Here is a 20,652-nt window from a genome sequence, read left to right as displayed (position 1 = left end):
TAAATTATTACTTGAATTACTGTACTGAAGAAACAACATGACTGCTATAGCCAGGTCCCATTCACTGCTAGTACAACATCCCCACATACACAGGGGTCCTTGTTGTGGTACATGGTATGAGATACTTACCATAACAGAAGAGGGATCATAATTTTTGACCTTTGAAAGTTTGTTCTGTGTGTGTTGTAAAGCAGGAACATAAGGTAACAACACACTTGGAAGCCTGTGAGTACTGCACTATTGCACTTTGTACATAATCAGTTGTATCCATTGAGATTGGAAATAAATGATCACTGAGTGTAATCCTAGACTTAATCGGTACACCCAAGTAATTTCTTGTCTATCAAACAACATGATATTTGTTATTGTCAAATGCTAAGTTTAGAATAATACTCTATTACAATTGCAAAAGTTTCTTATGAAGTTGTAACATTTACTTTTCAAAAGTTTGAATAGTTTGATTTCTTCCACATTCGTGCTTTTGCTATAGATAGAATGGTGAGATTGAACAGTCCAGAAACTGAACGTTCCAGATTTAACCTTGTTGAGAATCTTGGGCTTCAGTCAAGGGAATTGATATTTTTTATAACTTACACTTGAAATTCCAAAGCGACTTGATGATGTAAAGATGATACGATATGATTCTAGTATTGGAGACCAGCAATCGGGCAATGGTCCCAAGGGTTTTGGGGTCCCCAGGGTTATGGGGTCCCCAGGGTTTTGGGGTCCCCAGGGTTATGGGGTCCCCAGGGTTTTGGGGTCCCCAGGGTTTTGGGGTCCCCAGGGTTTTGGGGTCCCCAGGGTTTAGGGGTCCCCAGGGTTTTGGGGGTCCCCTGGGTTTTGGGGTCCCCAGGGTTATGGGGTTCCCAGGGTTTTGGGGTCCCCAGGGTTTTGGGGTCCCCAGGGTTTTGGGGTCCCCAGGGTGATGGGGTCCCCAGGGTTATGGGGTTCCCAGGGTTTTGGGGTCCCCAGGGTGATGGGGTCCCCATGGTTTTGGGGTCCCCAGGGTTTTGGGGTCCCCAGGGTTTAGGGGTCCCCAGGGTTTTGGGGTAGGGGGGGGTAGGTGATGTCCTGGCCTGTGGCATAGGTGACCAAAGATGTAAATAGTTTGTAGGTTTTTGCCCTTCCTGGGCGCTTAACGATGGGATTCCATGAGTTCCTCTCCCAAACAAGTGGCCGGGCCTAAACAGGCAAGAGGACATACCTGGCGACGGTCCCCAGGGTCCTTGGTTCTAGGGGCTTCCCTTGCCTGGATGCGGGTGACTGACCAAAATGAGAAAATTACAGAAGTTTTTGCCCTTCTTGTGAGCTTGGTGATGGGGCTCGCAGATCTCAGGGTACATTGTCAACCTAAGACAATATATTGCAATTGATTACGTAATATCTGTCCTCCAAACCCAGCCCAGCCCCAATTTCAGCCAAGTATTAAGCCATCTGGTAGATGGTGTAAGAGTGCTTTACACATGCTCATACAATAGATGCATTTTGAAATTGTACAGCGTATTTGTTCAAGGGAATGTATATGAATATTTTTGTGTTGTAAGAAATGACATATTTATATGCAGCATTATTTTGAAGCCTTTTCTGTTGGTTCACACCTGAAACCAGCTTGAAATCTTCCACTCGTTGTGCTCAAACATACAATAGGACCAGTCTACTATAGGTGTAGTCTACATACAATGTTTATACTGTACTTATGAATCACACTTGACTGACCTCATTGGGGGTATAAATTGAAAGGGATTTTTTTTCAGGGATCGTTGAGCAATATATGCCATTTATGCAAACTATGATACTACATTGTACATGTACCCCGACTACTACGCACTATAAACAGGTACGCCTCAAACAGCACAGCAAGCAGTGTACTAAAGGAGGTTGAGGGTGTAAAACACCAGAAGTCACACCTTGTTGGGCTTACTGACGAAGAAAGACCTCAATCGACATCAATAATTCTATTATCATATACAGTTGTAAGTATATTATTCCATCAAGTATATTATAGGGACAATGATTTAAGAATGGGGTAAAAAGAGGCAAAATCAGCCGGTGATTGTTGACAAAGTTGTTGCACAATAGGGTGTGCATGAAAAAATAGTTGTGGATCTTTTGTTCAACTTAGTCATCATCGGCAAACCTCCTTCGTACTCTTCCCATGGCCTTTTGGAAGTTTGAAAGGGTTAGCAAATCAGGTGTGTAAAGGGTAAAATATATCACGGCAGGAAATTAACGGGTTTTTTTCATTCCTATGTGAACTTCCTGGTATGATATATTTAACCCTTTCACACTTGAATTGCTTATACCTCTGCGAACTCCCAGGAAGTAAGGCCATCAAGGAAAATTAAATAATAACCCCTCTCTGGGTTAAAGACAGAGGACACTCTTGGTAAATGTCAAAGACTAGTCTTCTCACTTGGTGTATCTCAACATATGCATAAAATAACAAACCTGTGAAAGTTTGACCTCAATCGGTCGTCGAAGTTGCGAGATATTATTTAAATTCTACATGTAAATCTGAGGTCTCGAAATCAAATTCGTGGAAAACTTCTTCTTTCTTGAAAACTACGTTACTTCAGAGGGAGCCGTTTCTGTTTTATACTATCAACCTCTCCCCATTACTCATTACCATATAAGGTTTTATGCAAATAATTTGTTTGAGTAATTACCAATCGTGTCCACAGCCTTTAAGCCAGTAGATAACTCCCTTGGGTTTTCATCTTTAGCATTCCGAAAAAGACGCCGTTTTAAACCCACCCGTATACACTGTGCGTGGTGCATGTATTCACACCGCACGACCCACTCGTATACAAACATTCATCACACCGTACGACTACTGTGCACACAAGTCATCCGCACTTGTACCACTAACCGCATGTGGAGGCTGTCACGCCGACAGCCTTGTCGGGTCTGTAACTTCCGGGTTTAATGTGTTTCATGAAATAAAAATCCAATATTGGAAAAAAATGGGGGGCTCTCAGACATGATAGTATGCATCTCATGAATATGTATATCTTTCGTCAGACCTATCAGACACCACAGGATGTGAAGCAAATGAATTATTCATTTTGACGTCCAATCACGCACTTCCCTTATCACGACCTTTGGACCCTATTATGCTCACAGAGCGTTAGTGGTGGTGGTGTGTGATGTAAACATGTCTCGTCTTTCGCGGGCATTATGTTAATGAGTTGACCGTGGGAACTCTTCGCTTATTATAGTAATGAGGTCAGTGGCTTCAACACAGACCCTACAAGGCTGTCGGCCTAACGGCCGACGCATGTGGATAGTGTGCGGGCATCATGTCGTGCGATGGGTACACATTTTACGCACAGTGTATACGGGTGGGTTTTATACAGCGACGGTCTTTTTTTCTGAGTGAATAATTCGACTGCCTTGAGCAAGGCTACATCAACATGTAGTTGTGGATTTAATGCGATGAATTTGCTGGGGTTTTATTTCCTGTGATTTGGCATGGTAGTGTGAAAAGGGCTCCAACAGTTACGTATCTTTCCTTTTACCATTTTTGTAAAAATAATAAAAATGGGGGGATGCTTGTAGGTACTTAACATTTAAACTTTTCAAAACTGCTGGGCAAGCTACATTTACTCAATTATCCTAAAGGCCTATAGTCATCAGGGGTGTGCACGATAGCCTGTTGAAAAAGTGCAATGCTGTCATTGGTTTTGAAAGCCCCACTCTGCAATCCAGGGCATTCTTATGGTTTTATCTTCATGTTTTTATGAGGGGAGTTCATTAAAAACAGAGGAATCACATCCCTGATTCATTTATCAGTTGAGGTACCTTTTATTTCCAGCAACAGCAAAAACTTGGGCCTCTTAAACCTTTTCAAATGAAATACGTTTATTGTCAAAGCATCTGATATATAATGACTGTGCTTTTCACTGATATAAAGAGGACCCTCTTCATCTGGTGTCACCTTAACTGTTGTCCCTATGTACTTACAGCCCTTGGGTTGACTACAAATACAAATACATTTTGGCATTGATGAACATTTCTTATAGCTGAGAAACCTTAAAGAGGCGAATTAAACTCCATCAGTTGAGGTTCCTCAACAGATAGGAATCATGTTAGACCTAAATGTACATTGTATACAAGCAGTTACCAGAAGAGGGTGTAGGTTTGGGAGCTTCATCCATAATTACCCAAGTCAGCACATTAATGAAAGTATAGTAGTGTAACAATGGGTACATTGGTAATTTTGAAGAACGTGGTTCAAGAACACTGACTTTACACTGGCAAGTACACTAGCCTACCTAAATCATTTAACACATGACTGATAAAAACATTCAAATTCTAAACTACAATGAATTTACCCTTTTGTACCAACAGGGAAAGATTGTAACAAGATTAAGTCAAAGATGGCTGCCAGTATCACAGTCCATTCACTGCTTGATAAGATCAGTAAGGATCATCTAGAATGTCCAATATGCACCAATCGCTTCATCAATCCAACAATGCTAGACTGTCTACACAGCTTCTGCTTCACATGCCTCAAGGAGCTTCACCAACAAGATCCTAACAACTCCATCCTACTGTGTCCTCTGTGCAGAAAGAAAACAACACTAGAAGACAACAAGGTTGACAGTCTACCTAAGGACTTTAAACTCAATGCCCTGGTGGATGAGTTTACTGTCCAGGAGGAACTCATGGAGGGTCATGGGTCAGAGGTCAAATGTCAAGCCTGTAATGATGAAGAGCATGCAGCAATCGCCAGGTGTGTAGACTGTGATTATTTCCTTTGTCAGGATTGTCAAAATGCACATCAACGTTTTCCTGTTACTAAATCTCATCAGGTCTACATGCTGGCACAGCTGCATTCCGGAGAAGTCAACTACACGTACAGGAGTAAAATCAGGGAGTACATTCCAAAGTGTGGCAAGCACAGTGATCAGACTCTCAACATCTACTGCAACACATGCCAGAAGTTAGAATGCACAACATGTACTGTTCTTGATCATGGCAATCCAAAACATGACCTTATTGGTATACCTGAGGCTTTGGATAAATGCAAACAGGAAGTCACAGAGCTGGTTGCAAAAGCTGAGAAGTGCAAGGCTGATATTCAAACTGCCATGGAACAAGCTAGTGAGTCTCGCAAGAAACTGGAATCTTCATATGCTGAAACCAATATGAAAATCTCACTAAAGGCTGCCAAGGAGAGAGCAAAGATCACCGAAAAGGAAAAGCAGCTGAAGCAAGAGGCAGAGAGTGTTTACAAAGACAGAGTCCAGACATTTGAAACTGCAGAGGCAACCAACACACAAGAAGTGACCCAGGTAGAGCACAAGCTGGATGAAGTGAATCAGTTCATGACCCAAGCAAGTTCTCATGAGATTCTGGATTTCAAGCTGAAACTTATAAACAATCTTGATGAACTTACTAAGAAACAAGGTGAGAATGTGTCCGACAGGCTTTCCTTTCTTGAGTTTGAAGAATATGAAAGATCAGTTGGAAGACTGGTACTGGAAGATGAGCAACAAGCTAAAGCAGAGGTACAGGCCAAGGAACATGAAACAATCAATACCAAACAAAAGTGGAAACTGAAGGAAAGTTTCAGTCAATTTGGCTTCACAGAATTTAAGACGGGAGAGTTTGTTGCAGCTTTCTCCGACAGTGAAATAGTAGTATTAGATATAGACCACAATTCATTGTTTGCATTGAAACCTCAAGTAGCAGCAGACACATCACAGTCTACTCACTGCCCACAAAAATTAAAACTAAAAGGTCTTTCTGAACCATCAGCACTCACTGTGGACAATAATGATCACCTGTATGTGATTGACAATCTAGAAGTCAAGGTTTTTAACAGGAAATATATGCTCCATCATCAGTTCCAGCTAAGTAAGAGAAAGCTCTCCCCATCATGCCTTGCAGTGGATGAAAACAATCTCATAGCAGTGGGTTATTCAGAAGGGCTAATCTCACTCTACAACCCTGATGGATCACTCATCAGAACATTCTTTACTCCAGTAAGAGTAGACTATTTGACTTTATACAAGGAGAGGATTATCTACAGCAGTATATACTGCAGTAACACTGATAAACATTTACACTCAGTTGATTATCAGGGTGGAAAGGTGTTCTCAGTAGATACTGATCAGTCTGAATCATCCTATGGTGTGTGCTGTGATAAAGATGGAAGTATCTTTGTTGCTCAATATAATGGGACAACACAAAACAATAGAATATGTAAGTACAGTCCTGATGGCAAGTACATTGGATGTGTCATTGAGGATTGTGGTAATGCCTGGGACATCACATTCACACCAACAAGCAATCTTGTAGTAGCAGCAGGAGAATCAGTAAACATCTTCCAAGTTGTTTCCCAGTAAGAATAGTACCTCACTTAACATGCGAAAGTGAACTATAAAAACAAAACAACTGAACCAATAATATCATAACATACACATTACACTAGTTCATGATATTGTAAATGTAGCGATTTGCTGGCTCCTACCTAATTAGGAGGCTTGTTGCAGTAGTCACATTTTTAACAATAACATACAATGTCAATGGGTAAACAATGTGATTGAAATAACTTTGAGACACTGTATGTTGTATAAGATTACAAGGTTTATATTTGTTGTGTCATTTAGCCTCTGAGGAAGACTCCTGCTAGAGTCGAAAGAAATGTCAAGCCTCAAACTATTTGTTGGAATACAAGGTTGTCAGAGATGCACTGTTTAAAATTTCAAGGATGACTCATTGAAACCAACTAAAACCAAAGCAAAGACACAGATAATAGGATTAAGTGTACAGTAAAAGAAAGAGGGGTTTATGGGCGTCATCTGGACAATCTGTTTATAGTTTAGTCTTCCTGTCCTGCTGGTCATTCTGTTATGTACACTTGTAAAAGTATTATTGTTGGAAGTGAACATTTTGGACACCTTGTATTTGATTCATCAGAATATCTGGACAATTAATTTCCTAAACCTAAATATATCCTTGAAGAGCATCCACAATCTGAAATGTCTGAAGCCAAAGGCAAAGGAGGCAATATGGCATTATGTACATTACGATGTTTCACAACAACAAAATTGTAAATCGCCTAAATACTGTTTATGTGAAGAAAAAAAAAAGAAAAAAAAAAAAAAAAAAAAAGGGATACAAAAAAAGGTGTTCCACTTCCATGTGACATCCAAATTTGGTGCAGAATCACATTAAAATAAGATGGAATGTGGAACAAATACTCAAAAATAACCTTGTTGCATCTTGATTGCATGGAAACAACAATTTAATAAGTGGACAGTACAAATAGCAAGATTTATTGCCCCTAACTAATTTACTGTCTGTCTCTTCACATTTTGCAGAGTTAGTAAGTACTTATAATACAATGAATGGCTTATCATGCCCACCTATTATCTTTAACGATGAAGTTTGGTATTCCAACATGCATTAAAGGACACTGTTGTTCAATAAGATCACATTAAATTTTATTCAAATTAATAGTTGTTTTCTTAACTCTAATGCCGTTAAATGGAATCAAACAATGTACCGTACTCACCACCGTTTAAATAAACTGACGATTATTGTTATTTTCTTTTCCTACTATTCTTATATTTTCCATTTTGCTTGTAAATTAACACAAACACTTCATCACTATCATCTGCTAGCTCCCAGATGTATATAAAATTGCTTTATTGTTTTACTAAGCTTTTTAAACTAAAAGACAGTTACTGTGTGTAAATTGCAAAATAAATGTATGAAATGAACAGGTTGAAATGTAGTTGCATTTACATGCATTAGAGGGCACTGTTGTTCAATAAGGTCACATTTATTCATATTAATAGGGTTTTTTTGTTTTGTTTTTAATGCCTGTCAACTGAAATCAGACAATGTATTCACCACTGTTCAAGTAAACTAATGATTATTGGTAATTTATTGTTACTATTTTTTTTCATATTTTCTATTTTGCTTGTTAGTTTAGATAAACACATCATCAGGTATGCTCTCACATGTATAGAATAATGCTTTCATTTTAAAAGCTTTTTAAAACAAAAGTATCTTGTGTAAATGGAAATGAAAAGTTTGGAATGTATCTGATTAGTTTTAAAGCTGGCTGAGTGGTTTATAGAACATTGAACTGAGGCTCTGGTACTATTGGAGTGTGGTTTGGATCTTGGGCCCAATTTCATAGAGATGCTTCAGCCCTAAAAAAAGAGGCAAGCACAATAAAAATATAACAAACAAAGATTAAATCCAATCATACCATGGTTTCTACATGTACCATCTGTGATTCGTACACTGCTGATTTGTGTTGTTAAGCAGAAGACTTTTCAAAAGCAATATTTACTCCTGAATAGCTCCAGTTGGGCCCACAGGTTACGTAGGTTGCACTCCTGTCAAAGTGTACATTTTTTTTTTTTTTAAGCAGAAGACTTTTTAAAAGCAATATTTACTCCTGACTAGCTCCAGTTGGGCCCACAGGTTACGTAGGTGGCACTCCTGTCAAAGTGTACAATTTATGTCCTGTACTGTAATGACCATACTCACTAAAGAGTACCGTACACTTGCAATGGAATAGAAGCAGCTACTTTGCTTCCACACCAGTGTGTCTTACATGAAGACTGGGCCCAGTTTCATGGAGTTGCTTAAAGATTTCTTAAAGATTAAATAGAATACCAGTCTAATAACAGGGTACTCCCATGACATGGTATTTTGGCTGGACACCTTATTGGTGACTATGTTTATTATACTCAGCTACTGGTTGTGCATTCAGCAGCTTTATGTACTGGTCCTAGCTGGTAACACACTTCACAATGAGCTTGCTGGTGTTTGTAAAAGTTAATGTGAACCATTGTACAAAAGTGCCATTCATAAAAACACTTAAATAAACAGTACATATTATTTAGCATGTATGCCTTTATTTAGTTCTGTTCAACATATTTGTTCATTTTGTTTTTCCTATTACTGTAATCTAATGTTTGCAATTACATGTATTGTATTGTTCTTTATGAAATGGCCGAATGAATAATAATGATAATAATATTCTAGTACTATCAATAGTTCTATTTGAATGATTTTAGGTTGTACAAAGAACAATTGACTATAGAGCAGATCTTGAGCAAAGTAATTTATAAATTGAATTACGTATAGGATAATGTCCGAGGTGCGCGCCATTCGTGGGTAAGAATGCCACGAATGGCGCGTTCACCGAGGGCATTATGCGACTTAACCCACACCTGTGACGTCATGCTATTGTTAAAATCGCTCGATTATTTTGCACGAATGGCGCAGTATTGTTTAACTTTTAAGTCAACTGTTTGCATGTATTATGTAAGCTTTTTCACTACAGTGAACACCACTAGCTGGTGGCGCATGAACATGCTACAATGTATATGGACGAAGACCAACATTCAGGAAATAAAAAAGGCTCATTCCTTTGACAGTGGCATCATGGATCGGGAGCGAAAGTGGCAGCAGAAAAATTATTGTTTTTGACTCAAAGTAAACTAGTGATAGAAAGTGACTATGACACGGATGATGTTGTAGCCGACTTGCTAGGTCTACAAAAAAAGCAAAAGGTTAAGATAAAAGAAGTGACCTACCGTACAAGACTGTAGTTTAAGATTATTTCTGACATAACTTTGATTAACAAATTTAAGATAACTTAATAAGCAACAATTTCAGTAAAATTCCTGTTATTTATAATGAGATTGAAATAAGTATCTTTGCAAACTTAATGTTGAGGGAGCTTACTCACTTACCATGTTTGTGTATGATAAATTAAGCAGTTTGAATTAATTTAAGACAGTAGGCCTACTGGTTAAATTAAATTGAATTATCTGAGAAAGGCCTGCTTAAATGACTGTTGTAGTTAAGCTACACTTTTTAACATCTCAGCTAAATAATAATTTAACAATGTAGCTGTTCACTAACTTGTGGAAAGTCTTTACGATCATTTTGTAATAAATGCGTGGTTCTAACTTGTGTACAAAACAAAATATGGTCTATGGCGTCATTTACTCTTACTAATCCTTAAATTTATAACAATAGTTTCACCAGTTTGCACAATGGGTGAATAGTTGTGTACCCATCGCGCCATTCGTGCAAAATAATGGAGCGATTTAACGATAGCATGACGTCACAGGTGTGGGTTAATGTATAAGAAATAACATGCCTGCTATAGCCAGGTCCCATTCACTGCTAGTACAACATACAGGGGCGATGTGATGGTACGTGATACTACTTACCATAACAAAGAGGGATCATAATTTTTGACCTTTGAAAGTTTGTTCTGTGTGTGTTGTAATGCAGGAACAAAAATAACATAAGGAACCAACACACTTTTGAAAGCCTGGTGCTGCACTATTGCACAGCATCAGCATATTGAATGTATCCAATGAGATTGTAAATAAATGTTCACAGTGTAAACCTAAACCTAAACGGATACAAGATTTTACTTGTCCATCAAACACTATGATAATTGTTATTATTTAATCGGAACAAGACTCTATGACAATTGCAAATTTATTAAAGAGGGGCTACAGGATGCTCTGAAATATAGTTGTTACATTTTTCTAATAAATGGAGTCCATAGGAAACAGACAAAATATAACGAGTCTCTTACCTCAAGTAAAAATATGGTAAAAAAAATGTTTTCTCCGAAACACTCACGTCTATTTGGCCAAAAAGGGTTAAAGTTAAAATATTGAGATTGTCCTGAAGCCCCTGTTAGTAACATTTATTTTTTTTAAGTTTGAAGTTTTCGTCTGCATTCGTGGAAACCTGCTTTGGCTATTGATAGAATGGTGAGATTAAACAGTCCAGGAATTTATCAGTCCAGATTAACAGCCTCATATGATATTTGTATAGGTCTCTCGAACAGATATTTATCAAATTTACCCTCGAAGGTCCGAAGCGACTTTTACCCGCGTTTACACTTGATCCTCTTACAAGAATCCAAGGAGGATCAGATCCCGAAAGCGAGATCAAGCATTTTTGTGCAGGGATCCCCACTCCGCATTCACACTTGAGTGTGATCTCGCATTGATCTTGCATAGATAAATGGAAGTTCAGTTCAGCTGACGGCAAAGGTTACTGTGCGAGGTCATTGATTGTGTGCGCTAGTTTTTTTAACGACCTGACACACCGGATGTGAGCAGCTTAAGTTGCAGGATCTGATCTGGATCGGTGTTCACACTTTTTTTTGGATCACCTTTGCAGGATCTGATCTCCCTTTGATCTTGCAATAAAGGGAGATCAACAAGGAGGATCTGATCGTGATCCTGATCGCGTTCACACTAGCTGGTGATCTCCCTTTGATCGCCCTTTTGAGATCAGATCCTCCTTTGATCCTCCTAGCAGGATCAAGTGTGAACGCGGTGTTGATGTTGTTGTCAATGTGATTATACAGAGGATTCTATAGCACAGAAGACCAGCCGTTGATCATGAGAAGGTCCGGTCCTCTACTGTTGCCCTTTTGATTTTCATAAAAAAACCAACAGGTTTTTTAGATTATAGGAGGAGCAGAGATCCCTTTGGCCAGGGGAACGGCCAGGAAAGGTGGGCAGCCCAAACGTTGAAAAAAGTCCATCCACACTCTTGCAATCGAACACTATGAAGCTCCACGTACAAAAAGTACCACCAAAACTGTACGATTTATACAAGATTTGAATAGGCCCTAAGGTTGTTGTAGCTGCAGCAAATGAAACTGCTCTTTAGACCCTACTTTTATGTTTTCAGTGCTGATTGAGACCATTTCAATGGTAATTCTTTTAGATCCCCATTATGCTTTTGCAGCTGATTGCAATACCCCCTCCCCAAAGCCCCTCCCCATGCTATGTTCCACCATAACAAATACATGTAGATGGTTTAATGCAGAAAAGATAGATTGAAAATTTGTATGATTTCATTGATTATTTATTATTATATATATATTTTTTTAAACCAGGGCGGCATCCAACGCAGCAGGGATGAGCAACATGTTATTATGTTTACTTGGCCAATCACTCAGTTTGAAATCTTCCACTACATGTATGTTAAAATAGAACACGTCCACTGTAGAGGTGTAGGGCCTAAAGTCTACATGTACATCATCATGCCTTGTAATGTACATGATTTACCACACTTCACGGTGACATCATTGGATCTATAAATAGAAAGGGGATTTGTTTTTTTCAAGGAATGATGAGCAATAATGCCAACTGCTACAGAGTGCACTAGGGACTGTATGAATCAATACAGCACAGACACAGCACATACAAGGAACAGGAGGGTGTGTAAGTACTTGTTAGTCCGTGAACTGTAGGGAAAATTATTTGTACCATGTACCTGTAAAATATGGTTTGCATGTGAATGTGGTTGACGAAGGTACACTGACACTCAACAGATTTGCTAAGGAATCCGACAAACTTGTGCGCAATTCACGTTTTGCGCTTTGCCGAATTGTCGGCTGAATCATCTGATAGAGCAAAAAGCGTGCGCAATCTTCAAATTTGCACTCTGTTTGCATGCCAGCTCAAGTTAATAATTCTGAAAAACTGCGTGCATTCTGAAGATTGTGCGTTATTTTCTTGTTTCTTTTCTTGAGTCTCACGCCTAATGCGCGAGTCTCACGCCTAATGCGTGAGACTTGGTAGGTCTGCAACTAAATTTTTTTTTTTTAAATAGGGTCAGTCAATAGTTGAGCAACTGCCAGGGGCAAAACTATATATAAAGGGCAGTTAAGCAAACTCTCCAAACAAGTGGAGTACTATATTTATAGGCCTTTTCTTGTACCAGAAGAGGGCACTAAATTTTGAGTCTCAACCTCAACACAGCCATGAGCGCAATATATTAATGTGTGTTGTAATGTAGTGTTCAACATGAACAATGCACAAATTATGCACTATACGTATACATACTATACATATATGTGCAAAAACATGGTCCAGCACATTTGTCTTTTGTACAAGAACAGTCACCTGAAGTCATTTGACACAATAAAAGATATAACATTTGAAAACATGAGTAGATTAATAAAAAATGAATTGACCTTTTTGTACCAACAGGGAAAGATTGTAACAAGCTAAAGTCAAAGATGGCTGCCAGTATCACAGTCCATTCAGTGCTTGATAAGATCAGGAAGGATCATCTAGAATGTCCAATATGCACCAATCGCTTCATCAATCCAACAATGCTAGACTGTCTACACAGCTTCTGCTTCACATGCCTCAAGGAGCTTCACCAACAAGATCCTAACAACTCCATCCTACTGTGTCCTCTGTGCAGAAAGAAAACAACACTAGAAGACAACAAGGTTGACAGTCTACCTAAGGACTTTAAAATCAATGCCCTGGTGGATGAGTTTACTGTTCAGGAGCAACTCATTGAGGGTCATGGGTCAGAGGTCAAATGTCAAGCCTGTAATGATGAACAGCATGCAGCAATTGCCAGGTGTGTAAACTGTGATTATTTCCTTTGTCAGGATTGCCAAAATGCACATCAACGTTTTCCTGTTACTAAATCTCATCAGGTCTACATGCTGGCACAGCTGCATTCCGGAGAAGTCAACTACAAGTACAGGAGTAAAATCAGGGAGTATATTCCAAAGTGTGACAAGCACAGTGATCAGACTCTGAACATCTACTGCAACACATGCCAGAACTTAGAATGCACAACTTGTACCATTCTTGATCATGGCAATCCAAACATGACCTTATTGGTATACCTGAGGCTTTGGATAAAAGCAAACAGGAAGTCGCAGAGCTGGTTGCAAAAGCTGAGAAATGCAAGGCTGAAATTCAAACTGCCATGGAACAAGCTAGTGAGTCTCGCAAGAAACTGGAATCTTCATATGCTGAAACCAATATGAAAATCTCCCAGAAGGCTGCCAAGGAGAGAGCAAAGATCACAGAAGAGGAAAAGCAGCTGAAACAAGAGGCAGGGAGTGTTTACAAAGACAGAGTCCAGACATTTGAAACTGCAGAGGCAACCAACACACAAGAAGTGACCCAGGTAGAGCACAAGCTGGATGAAGTGAATCAGTTCATCACCCAAGCAAGCTCTCATGAGATTCTGGATTTCAAGCTGAAACTTAAAAACAATCTTGATGAACTTACTAAGATACAAGGCGAGATTGTGTCTGACAGGCTTTCCTTTCTTGAGTTTGAAGAAGGTGAAAGGTCAGTGGGAAGACTGGTGCTGGAAGATGAGCAACAAGCTAAAGCAGAGGCTCAGGCCAAGGAACATGAAACAATCCATACAAAACAGGAGTGGAATCTGAAGGAAAGTTTTAGTCAATTTGACTTCACAGAATTTCAGGTGGTAAGGTTTGTTGCAGCTTTCTCCGACAATGAAATAGTAGTATTATATATAGACCACAATGCCTTGATTGCATTTAAACCTCAAGTAGCAGCAAACACATCCCAGTCTACTCACTGCCCACAAAGATTAAAACTAAAAGGTCTTTCTGAACCATCAGCACTCACTGTGGACAATAATGATCACCTGTATGTAATTGACAATCTAGAAGTCAAGGTTTTTAACAGGAAATATATGCTCATTCATCAGTTCCAGCTAAGTGAGAGAAAGCTCTCCCCATCATGCCTTGCAGTGGATGAAAACAATCTCATAGCAGTGGGTTATTTACAAGAGCTAATCTCACTCTACAACCCTGATGGATCACTCATCAGAACATTCTCTACTCCAGTACAGGTAGACTATTTGACTTTATACAATGAGAGGATTATCTACAGCAGTCCAAGTGATCCACATTTACACTCAGTTGATTATCAGGGTGTAAAGGTGTTCTCAGTAGATACTGATCAGTCTGGAATATCCTATGGTGTGTGCTGTGATAAGGATGGTAGTATCTTTGTTGCTCAGTTTGATGGAGGAACCAATAGAATATGTCAGTACAGTCCTGATGGCAAGTACATTGGATGTGTCATTGAGGATTGTGGTGATGCCAATGACATCACATTCACACCATCTGGCAATCTTGTAGTAGAAGCACTGACATTAGTAAACATCTTCCAAGTTGTTTCCCAGTTAGAATAGTACCTCACTTAACATGCGAAAGTGAACTATAAAAACAAAACAACTGAACTAATATCATAACGTACACATTACACTAGTTCATGATATTGTAAATGTAGCGATTTGCTGGCTCCTACCTAATTAGGAGACTTGTTGCAGTAGTCACATTTTTAACAATAACATACAATGTCAATGGGTAAACAACGTGATTGAAATAACTTTGAGACACTGTATGTTGTATAGGATTACAAGGTTTATATTTGTTGTGTTGTCATTTAGCCTCTGAGGAAGACTCCTGCTAGAGTCGAAATGTCAAGCCATAAATTATTTGTTGGAATACAAGGTTGTCAGAGATGCACTGTTTAAAATTTCAAGGAAGACTCATTGAAACCAACTAAAACCAAAGCAAAGACACAGATAATAGGATTAAGTGTACAGTAAAAGAAAGAGGGGTTTATGGGCGTCATCTGGACAATCTGTTTATAGTTAAGTCTTCCTGCCCTGCTGGTCAATCTGTTTTGTACACTTGTAAAAGTATTATTGTTGGAAGTGAACATTTTGTACGCCTTGTATTTGATTCATCAGAATATCTGGACAATTAATTTCCTAAACCTAAATATATCCTTGAAGAGCATCCACAATCTGAAATGTCTGAAGCCAAAGGCAAAGGAGGCAATATGGCATTATGTACATTACGATGCTTCACAACAACAAAATATTGTAAATCGCCTAAATTCTGTTTATGTGACGAAAAGAAAAAAAGAAAAAAAAAGAAAAAGGGATACAAAAAAAGGTGTTCCACTTCCATGTGACATCCAAATTTGGTGCAGAATCACGTTAAGATAAGATGGAATGTGGAACAACAAATACTCAAAAATAACCTTGTTGCATCTTGGTTGCATGGAAACAACAATTTAATAAGTGGACAGTACAAATAGCAAGATTTATTGCCCCTAACTAATTTACTGTCTGTCTCTTCACATTTTGCAGAGTTTGTAAGTACTTATAATACAATGAATGGCTTATCATGCCCACCTATTATCTTTAACGATGAAGTTTGGTATTCCAACATGCATTAAAGGACACTGTTGTTCAATAAGATCACACTAAATTTTATTCAAATTAATAGTTGTTTTCTTAACTCTAATGCCTGTCAAATGGAATCAAACAATGTACTCACCACCGTTTAAATAAACTGACGATTATTGTTATTTTCTTTTACTACTATTCTTATATTTTCCATTTTGCTTGTAAATTAACACAAACACTTCATCACTATCATCTGCTAGCTCCCAGATGTATATAAAATTGCTTTATTGTTTTACTAAGCTTTTTAAACTAAAAGACAGTTACTGTGTGTAAATTGCAATATAATTGTATGAAATGAACAGGTTGAAATGTAGTTGCATTTACATGCATTAGAGGGCACTGTTGTTCAATAAGGTCACATTTATTCGTATTAATAGGGTTTTTTGTTTTGTTTTTAATGCCTGTCAACTGAAATCAGACAATGTACTCAACACTGTTCAAGTAAACTAATGATTATTGTTAATTTATTTTTACCACTTTCTTTTTTATTTTCTATTTTGATTGTTAGTTTAGATAAACACATCATCAGTTATGCTCTCACTTGTATAGAATAATGCTTTCATTTTTAAAGCTTTTTAAAACAAAGTATCTTGTGTAAATGGAAATGAAAATGTTTGGAATGTATTTGAATAGTTTTAAAGCTGGCTGAGTGGTTTATAGAACATTGAACACAAGCTCATGGTACTATTGGAGGTGGTTTGGATCTTGGGCCCAATTTCATAGAGCTGCTCCAGCCCTAAAAAAAGAGGCAAGCACAATAAACATATAACAAACAAAGATTAAATCCAATCCTACCATGTATTCTACATGTATCATCTGTGATTCATACACTGCTGATTTTTGTTGTTAAGCAGAATACTTTTTAAAAGCAATATTTACTCCTGAATAGCTCCAGTTGGGCCCACAGGTTACGTAGGTGGCACTCCTGTCAAAGTGTACAATTTATGTCCTGTACTGTAATGACCATACTCACTAAAGAGTACCGTACACTTGCACTGGAATAGAAGCAGCTACTTTGCTTCCACACCAGTGTGTCTTACATGAAGACTGGGCCCAATTTCATGGAGTTGCTTGAGCAGAAAGATTTCTTTAAGATTTAATAGAATACCAGTCTAATAAGGGGGTACTCCCAGACATGGTGTAAAGCACTGTGTAAAGCACTGTGATACATTTTTTGTAAGAGCGCTTTATAAATGCCTTTGTAGTATAGTATAGTATAGTATGGTATTTTGGCCTCACACCTTATTGGTGACCATGTTTGTTATACTCAGCTACTAGTTGTGCATTCAGCAGCTTTATGTACTGGTCCTAGCTGGTAACACACTTCACAATGAGCTTGCTGGTGTTTGTAAAAGTTAATGTGAAACATTGTACAAAGGTGCCATTCATAAAAACTATCAATATAAACCACAAGGGAAACTGACTGGGTAAATTTGTAAATGATTTTGGGGGTTGAACAAAGAATGACCTAGAGTGGGATTCGAAACCAACGACCTCCGGATTAACGTGCCGGCGCTCTACCAACTGAGCTGTCTAGCCCTATATTGGCGGTGTCCCTATTTTGTCAATATCTTTGTTCGGGGGTGCCAGTCAGAAGCCATACAACCGTTAACTGCCGTGTAGCCAGGGATCACACCCAAATTACGATACAACCTGGGAAGCGGCAGCCAGGGGATCCACCTTAAGGGGATGCGACTTTTTGTTTCAGATATCAATATAAACCACAAGGGAAACTGACTGGGTAAATTGTAAATGATTTTTGGGGTTGAACAAAGAATTGACTAGAGTGGGATTCGAACCAACGACCTCCCGGATTAACGTGCCGGCGCTCTACCAACTGGCTATCGAGCCCATATTGGCGGTGTCCCTATTTTGTCAATATCTTTGTTCGGGGGGGGCCAGTCTGAAGCCATACAACCGTTAACTGTCGTGTAGCCAGGGATCACACCCAAATTACGATACAACCTGGGAAGCGGCAGCTAGGGGATCACCTTAAGGGGAGCGACTTTTGTTTCAGATATCAATATAACCACAAAGGGAAACTGACTGGGTAAATTTGTAAATGATTTTTGGGGTTGAACAAAGAATTGACTATAAAAACTCTTAAATAAACAGTACATTTATTAGCATGTATGGCCTTTTATTTAGTTCTGTTCAACATATTTGTTCATTTTGTTTTTCCTATTACTGTAATCTAATATTTGCAATTACATGTATTGTATTGTTCTATATGAAATGGCCAAATGAATAATAATGATAATAATATTCTAGTACTATCAATAGTTCTATTTGAATGATTTTAGGTTGTACAAAGAACAATTGACTATAGAGCAGATCTTGAGCAAAGTAATTTATAAATTGAATTAACATACAGGATAATGCCCGAGGTGCTCGCGTTCACCGAGGGAATATGCGACTTAACCCACACCTGTGACGTCATGCTATTGTTAAAATCTCTCCATTATTTTGCACGAATGGCGCGGTATTGTTTAATTTTTAAGTCAATCGTTGCATGTATTATGTAAGCTTTTTCACTCCAGTGAACACAACTGGTGGTGCATGGATAAAAAACCAACATTCAGGAAATAAAAAAGGCTCGTTCTTCGACAGTGGCATCATGGATCGGGAGCGAAAGTGGCAGCAGAAAAATTATTGTTTTTTGACTCAAAGTAAATTAAGTCAAGTGATAGAAAGTGACTATGGACACGGATGATGTTGTAGCCGACTTGCTAGGTCTACAAAAAACAAAAGGTTAAGATACAACGATGTGACCTACCGTACAAGACTGTAGTTTAAGATTATTTCTGACATAACTTTGATTAACAATTTCAATAAAATTCCTGTTATTTTATAATGATATTGAAATAAGTATCTTTGCCAACTTAATGTTGAGGGAGCTTACTCACTTACCATGTTTTGGTATGATAAATTAAGCAGTTTGAATTCATTTAAGAGAGTAGGCCTACTGGTTAAATTAATTGATTTATCCGAGAAAAGCTTAAATGAATGTTGTAGTTAAGTTACATTTTTTAACATCTCAGCTAATAATAATTTAACAATGTAGCTGTTCACTAAACTTGTGGAAAGTCTTCACGATCATTTTGTAATACATGCGTAGTTCTAACTTGTGTTCAAAACAAAATATGGTCTATGGCATCATTTACTCTTACTAATCCTTAACTTTATAATGACAGTTTCACCAGTTTGCACAATGGGTGAATAGTTGTGTACCCATCGCGCCATTCGTGCAAAATAATGGAGCGATTTAACAATAGCATGACGTCATAGGTGTGGGTTAATGTATAAGAAAACAACATGCCTGCTATAGCCAGGTCCCATTCACTGCTAGTACAAACATACAGGGGCGATGTGATGGTACGAGATACTACTTACCATAACAGAAGAGGGATCATAATTTTTGACCTTTGAAAGTTTGTTCTGTGTGTGTTGTAATGCAGGAACAAAAATAACATAAGGTACCAACACACTTTTGAAAGCCTGGTGGCTGCACTATTGCACAGCATCAGCTATTGAATGTATCCATGAGATTGTAAATAAATGTTCACAGTGTAAAACCTAAACCTAAACGGATACAAGATTTTACTTGTCCATCAAACACTATGATAATTGTTATTATTAATCGGAACAAGACTCTATGACAATTGCAAATTTATTAAAGAGGGGCTACAGGATGCTCTGAAATATAGTTATTACATTTTTCTAATAATGGAGTCCATAGGCACCAGACAAAATATAACGAGTCTCTTACCCTCAAGTAAAAACTATGGTAAAAAAAGGTTTTTCTCCGAAACACTCACGTCTATTTGGCCAAAAAAGGGTTAAAGTTAAAACATTGAGATGTCCTGAAGCCCCGGTTAGTAACATTTTTTTTTTTTTAAGTCTGAAGTTTTCGTCTGCATTCGTGGAAACCGGCTTTGCTATTGATAGAATGGTGAGATTAAACAGTCCAGAAATTTATCAGTCAGATAACCGCTCATATGATATTTGTACAGGTCTCTCGCACAGATATTTATCAAATTAACCCTCGAAGGTCGAAGCGACTTTTACTGCGTTTACACTTGGATCCTCCTACAAGAATCCAAGGAGGATCAGATCCCGAAAGCGAGATCAAGCATTTTTGTGCAGGATCCCCACTCCGCGTTCACACTTGAGTGTGATCTCGCATTGATCTCGCATAGATAAATGGAAGTTCAGTTCAGCTGATGGCAAAGGTTACTGTGCGAGGTCATTGATTGTGTGCGCTAGTTTTTTTAACCACCTGACACACCGGATGTGAGCAGCTTAAGTTGCAGGATCTGATCTGGATCGGTGTTCACACTTTTTTTTTGATCGCCTTTACAGGATCTGATCTCCCTTTGATCTAGCAATAAAAGGGAGACCAACAAGGAGGATCTGATCGTGATCCTGATCACGTTCACACTAGCTGGTGATCTCCCTTTGATCGCCCTTTGAGATCAGATCCTCCTTTGATCCTCCTAGCAGAATCAAGTGTGAACGCGGTGTTGATGTTGTTGTCAATGTGATTATACAGAGGATTCTATAGCACAGGAGACCAGCCAT

General features: G+C 38.5%; 2 protein-coding genes across 2 annotated transcripts; both read left to right on the top strand.

Moving 5' to 3' along the window:
• The first annotated feature begins 1,879 nt into the window (after positions 1-1,879).
• On the top strand, positions 1,880-7,116 carry LOC117290506 (probable E3 ubiquitin-protein ligase MID2). The gene is made up of 2 exons (XM_033771927.1): positions 1,880-1,973; positions 4,351-7,116. The coding sequence occupies exon 2, from the start codon at positions 4,380-4,382 to the stop codon at positions 6,351-6,353; it is 1,974 nt and encodes a 657-aa protein (XP_033627818.1). The 5' UTR covers positions 1,880-1,973; positions 4,351-4,379; the 3' UTR covers positions 6,354-7,116.
• Positions 7,117-12,160: 5,044 nt separating this feature from the next.
• On the top strand, positions 12,161-13,816 carry LOC117290209 (E3 ubiquitin-protein ligase TRIM71-like). The gene is made up of 2 exons (XM_033771467.1): positions 12,161-12,242; positions 13,014-13,816. The coding sequence occupies exons 1-2, from the start codon at positions 12,161-12,163 to the stop codon at positions 13,814-13,816; spliced, it is 885 nt and encodes a 294-aa protein (XP_033627358.1).
• The last annotated feature ends 6,836 nt before the right edge of the window (positions 13,817-20,652 follow it).

The sequence above is a fragment of the Asterias rubens genome, chromosome 5 (genome assembly GCF_902459465.1).
Source record: "Asterias rubens chromosome 5, eAstRub1.3, whole genome shotgun sequence".
Lineage (NCBI taxonomy): Eukaryota > Metazoa > Echinodermata > Asteroidea > Forcipulatida > Asteriidae > Asterias > Asterias rubens.
Note: the sequence above shows the minus strand (reverse complement) of the source record. Positions and strands in the feature narration are given on the sequence as shown.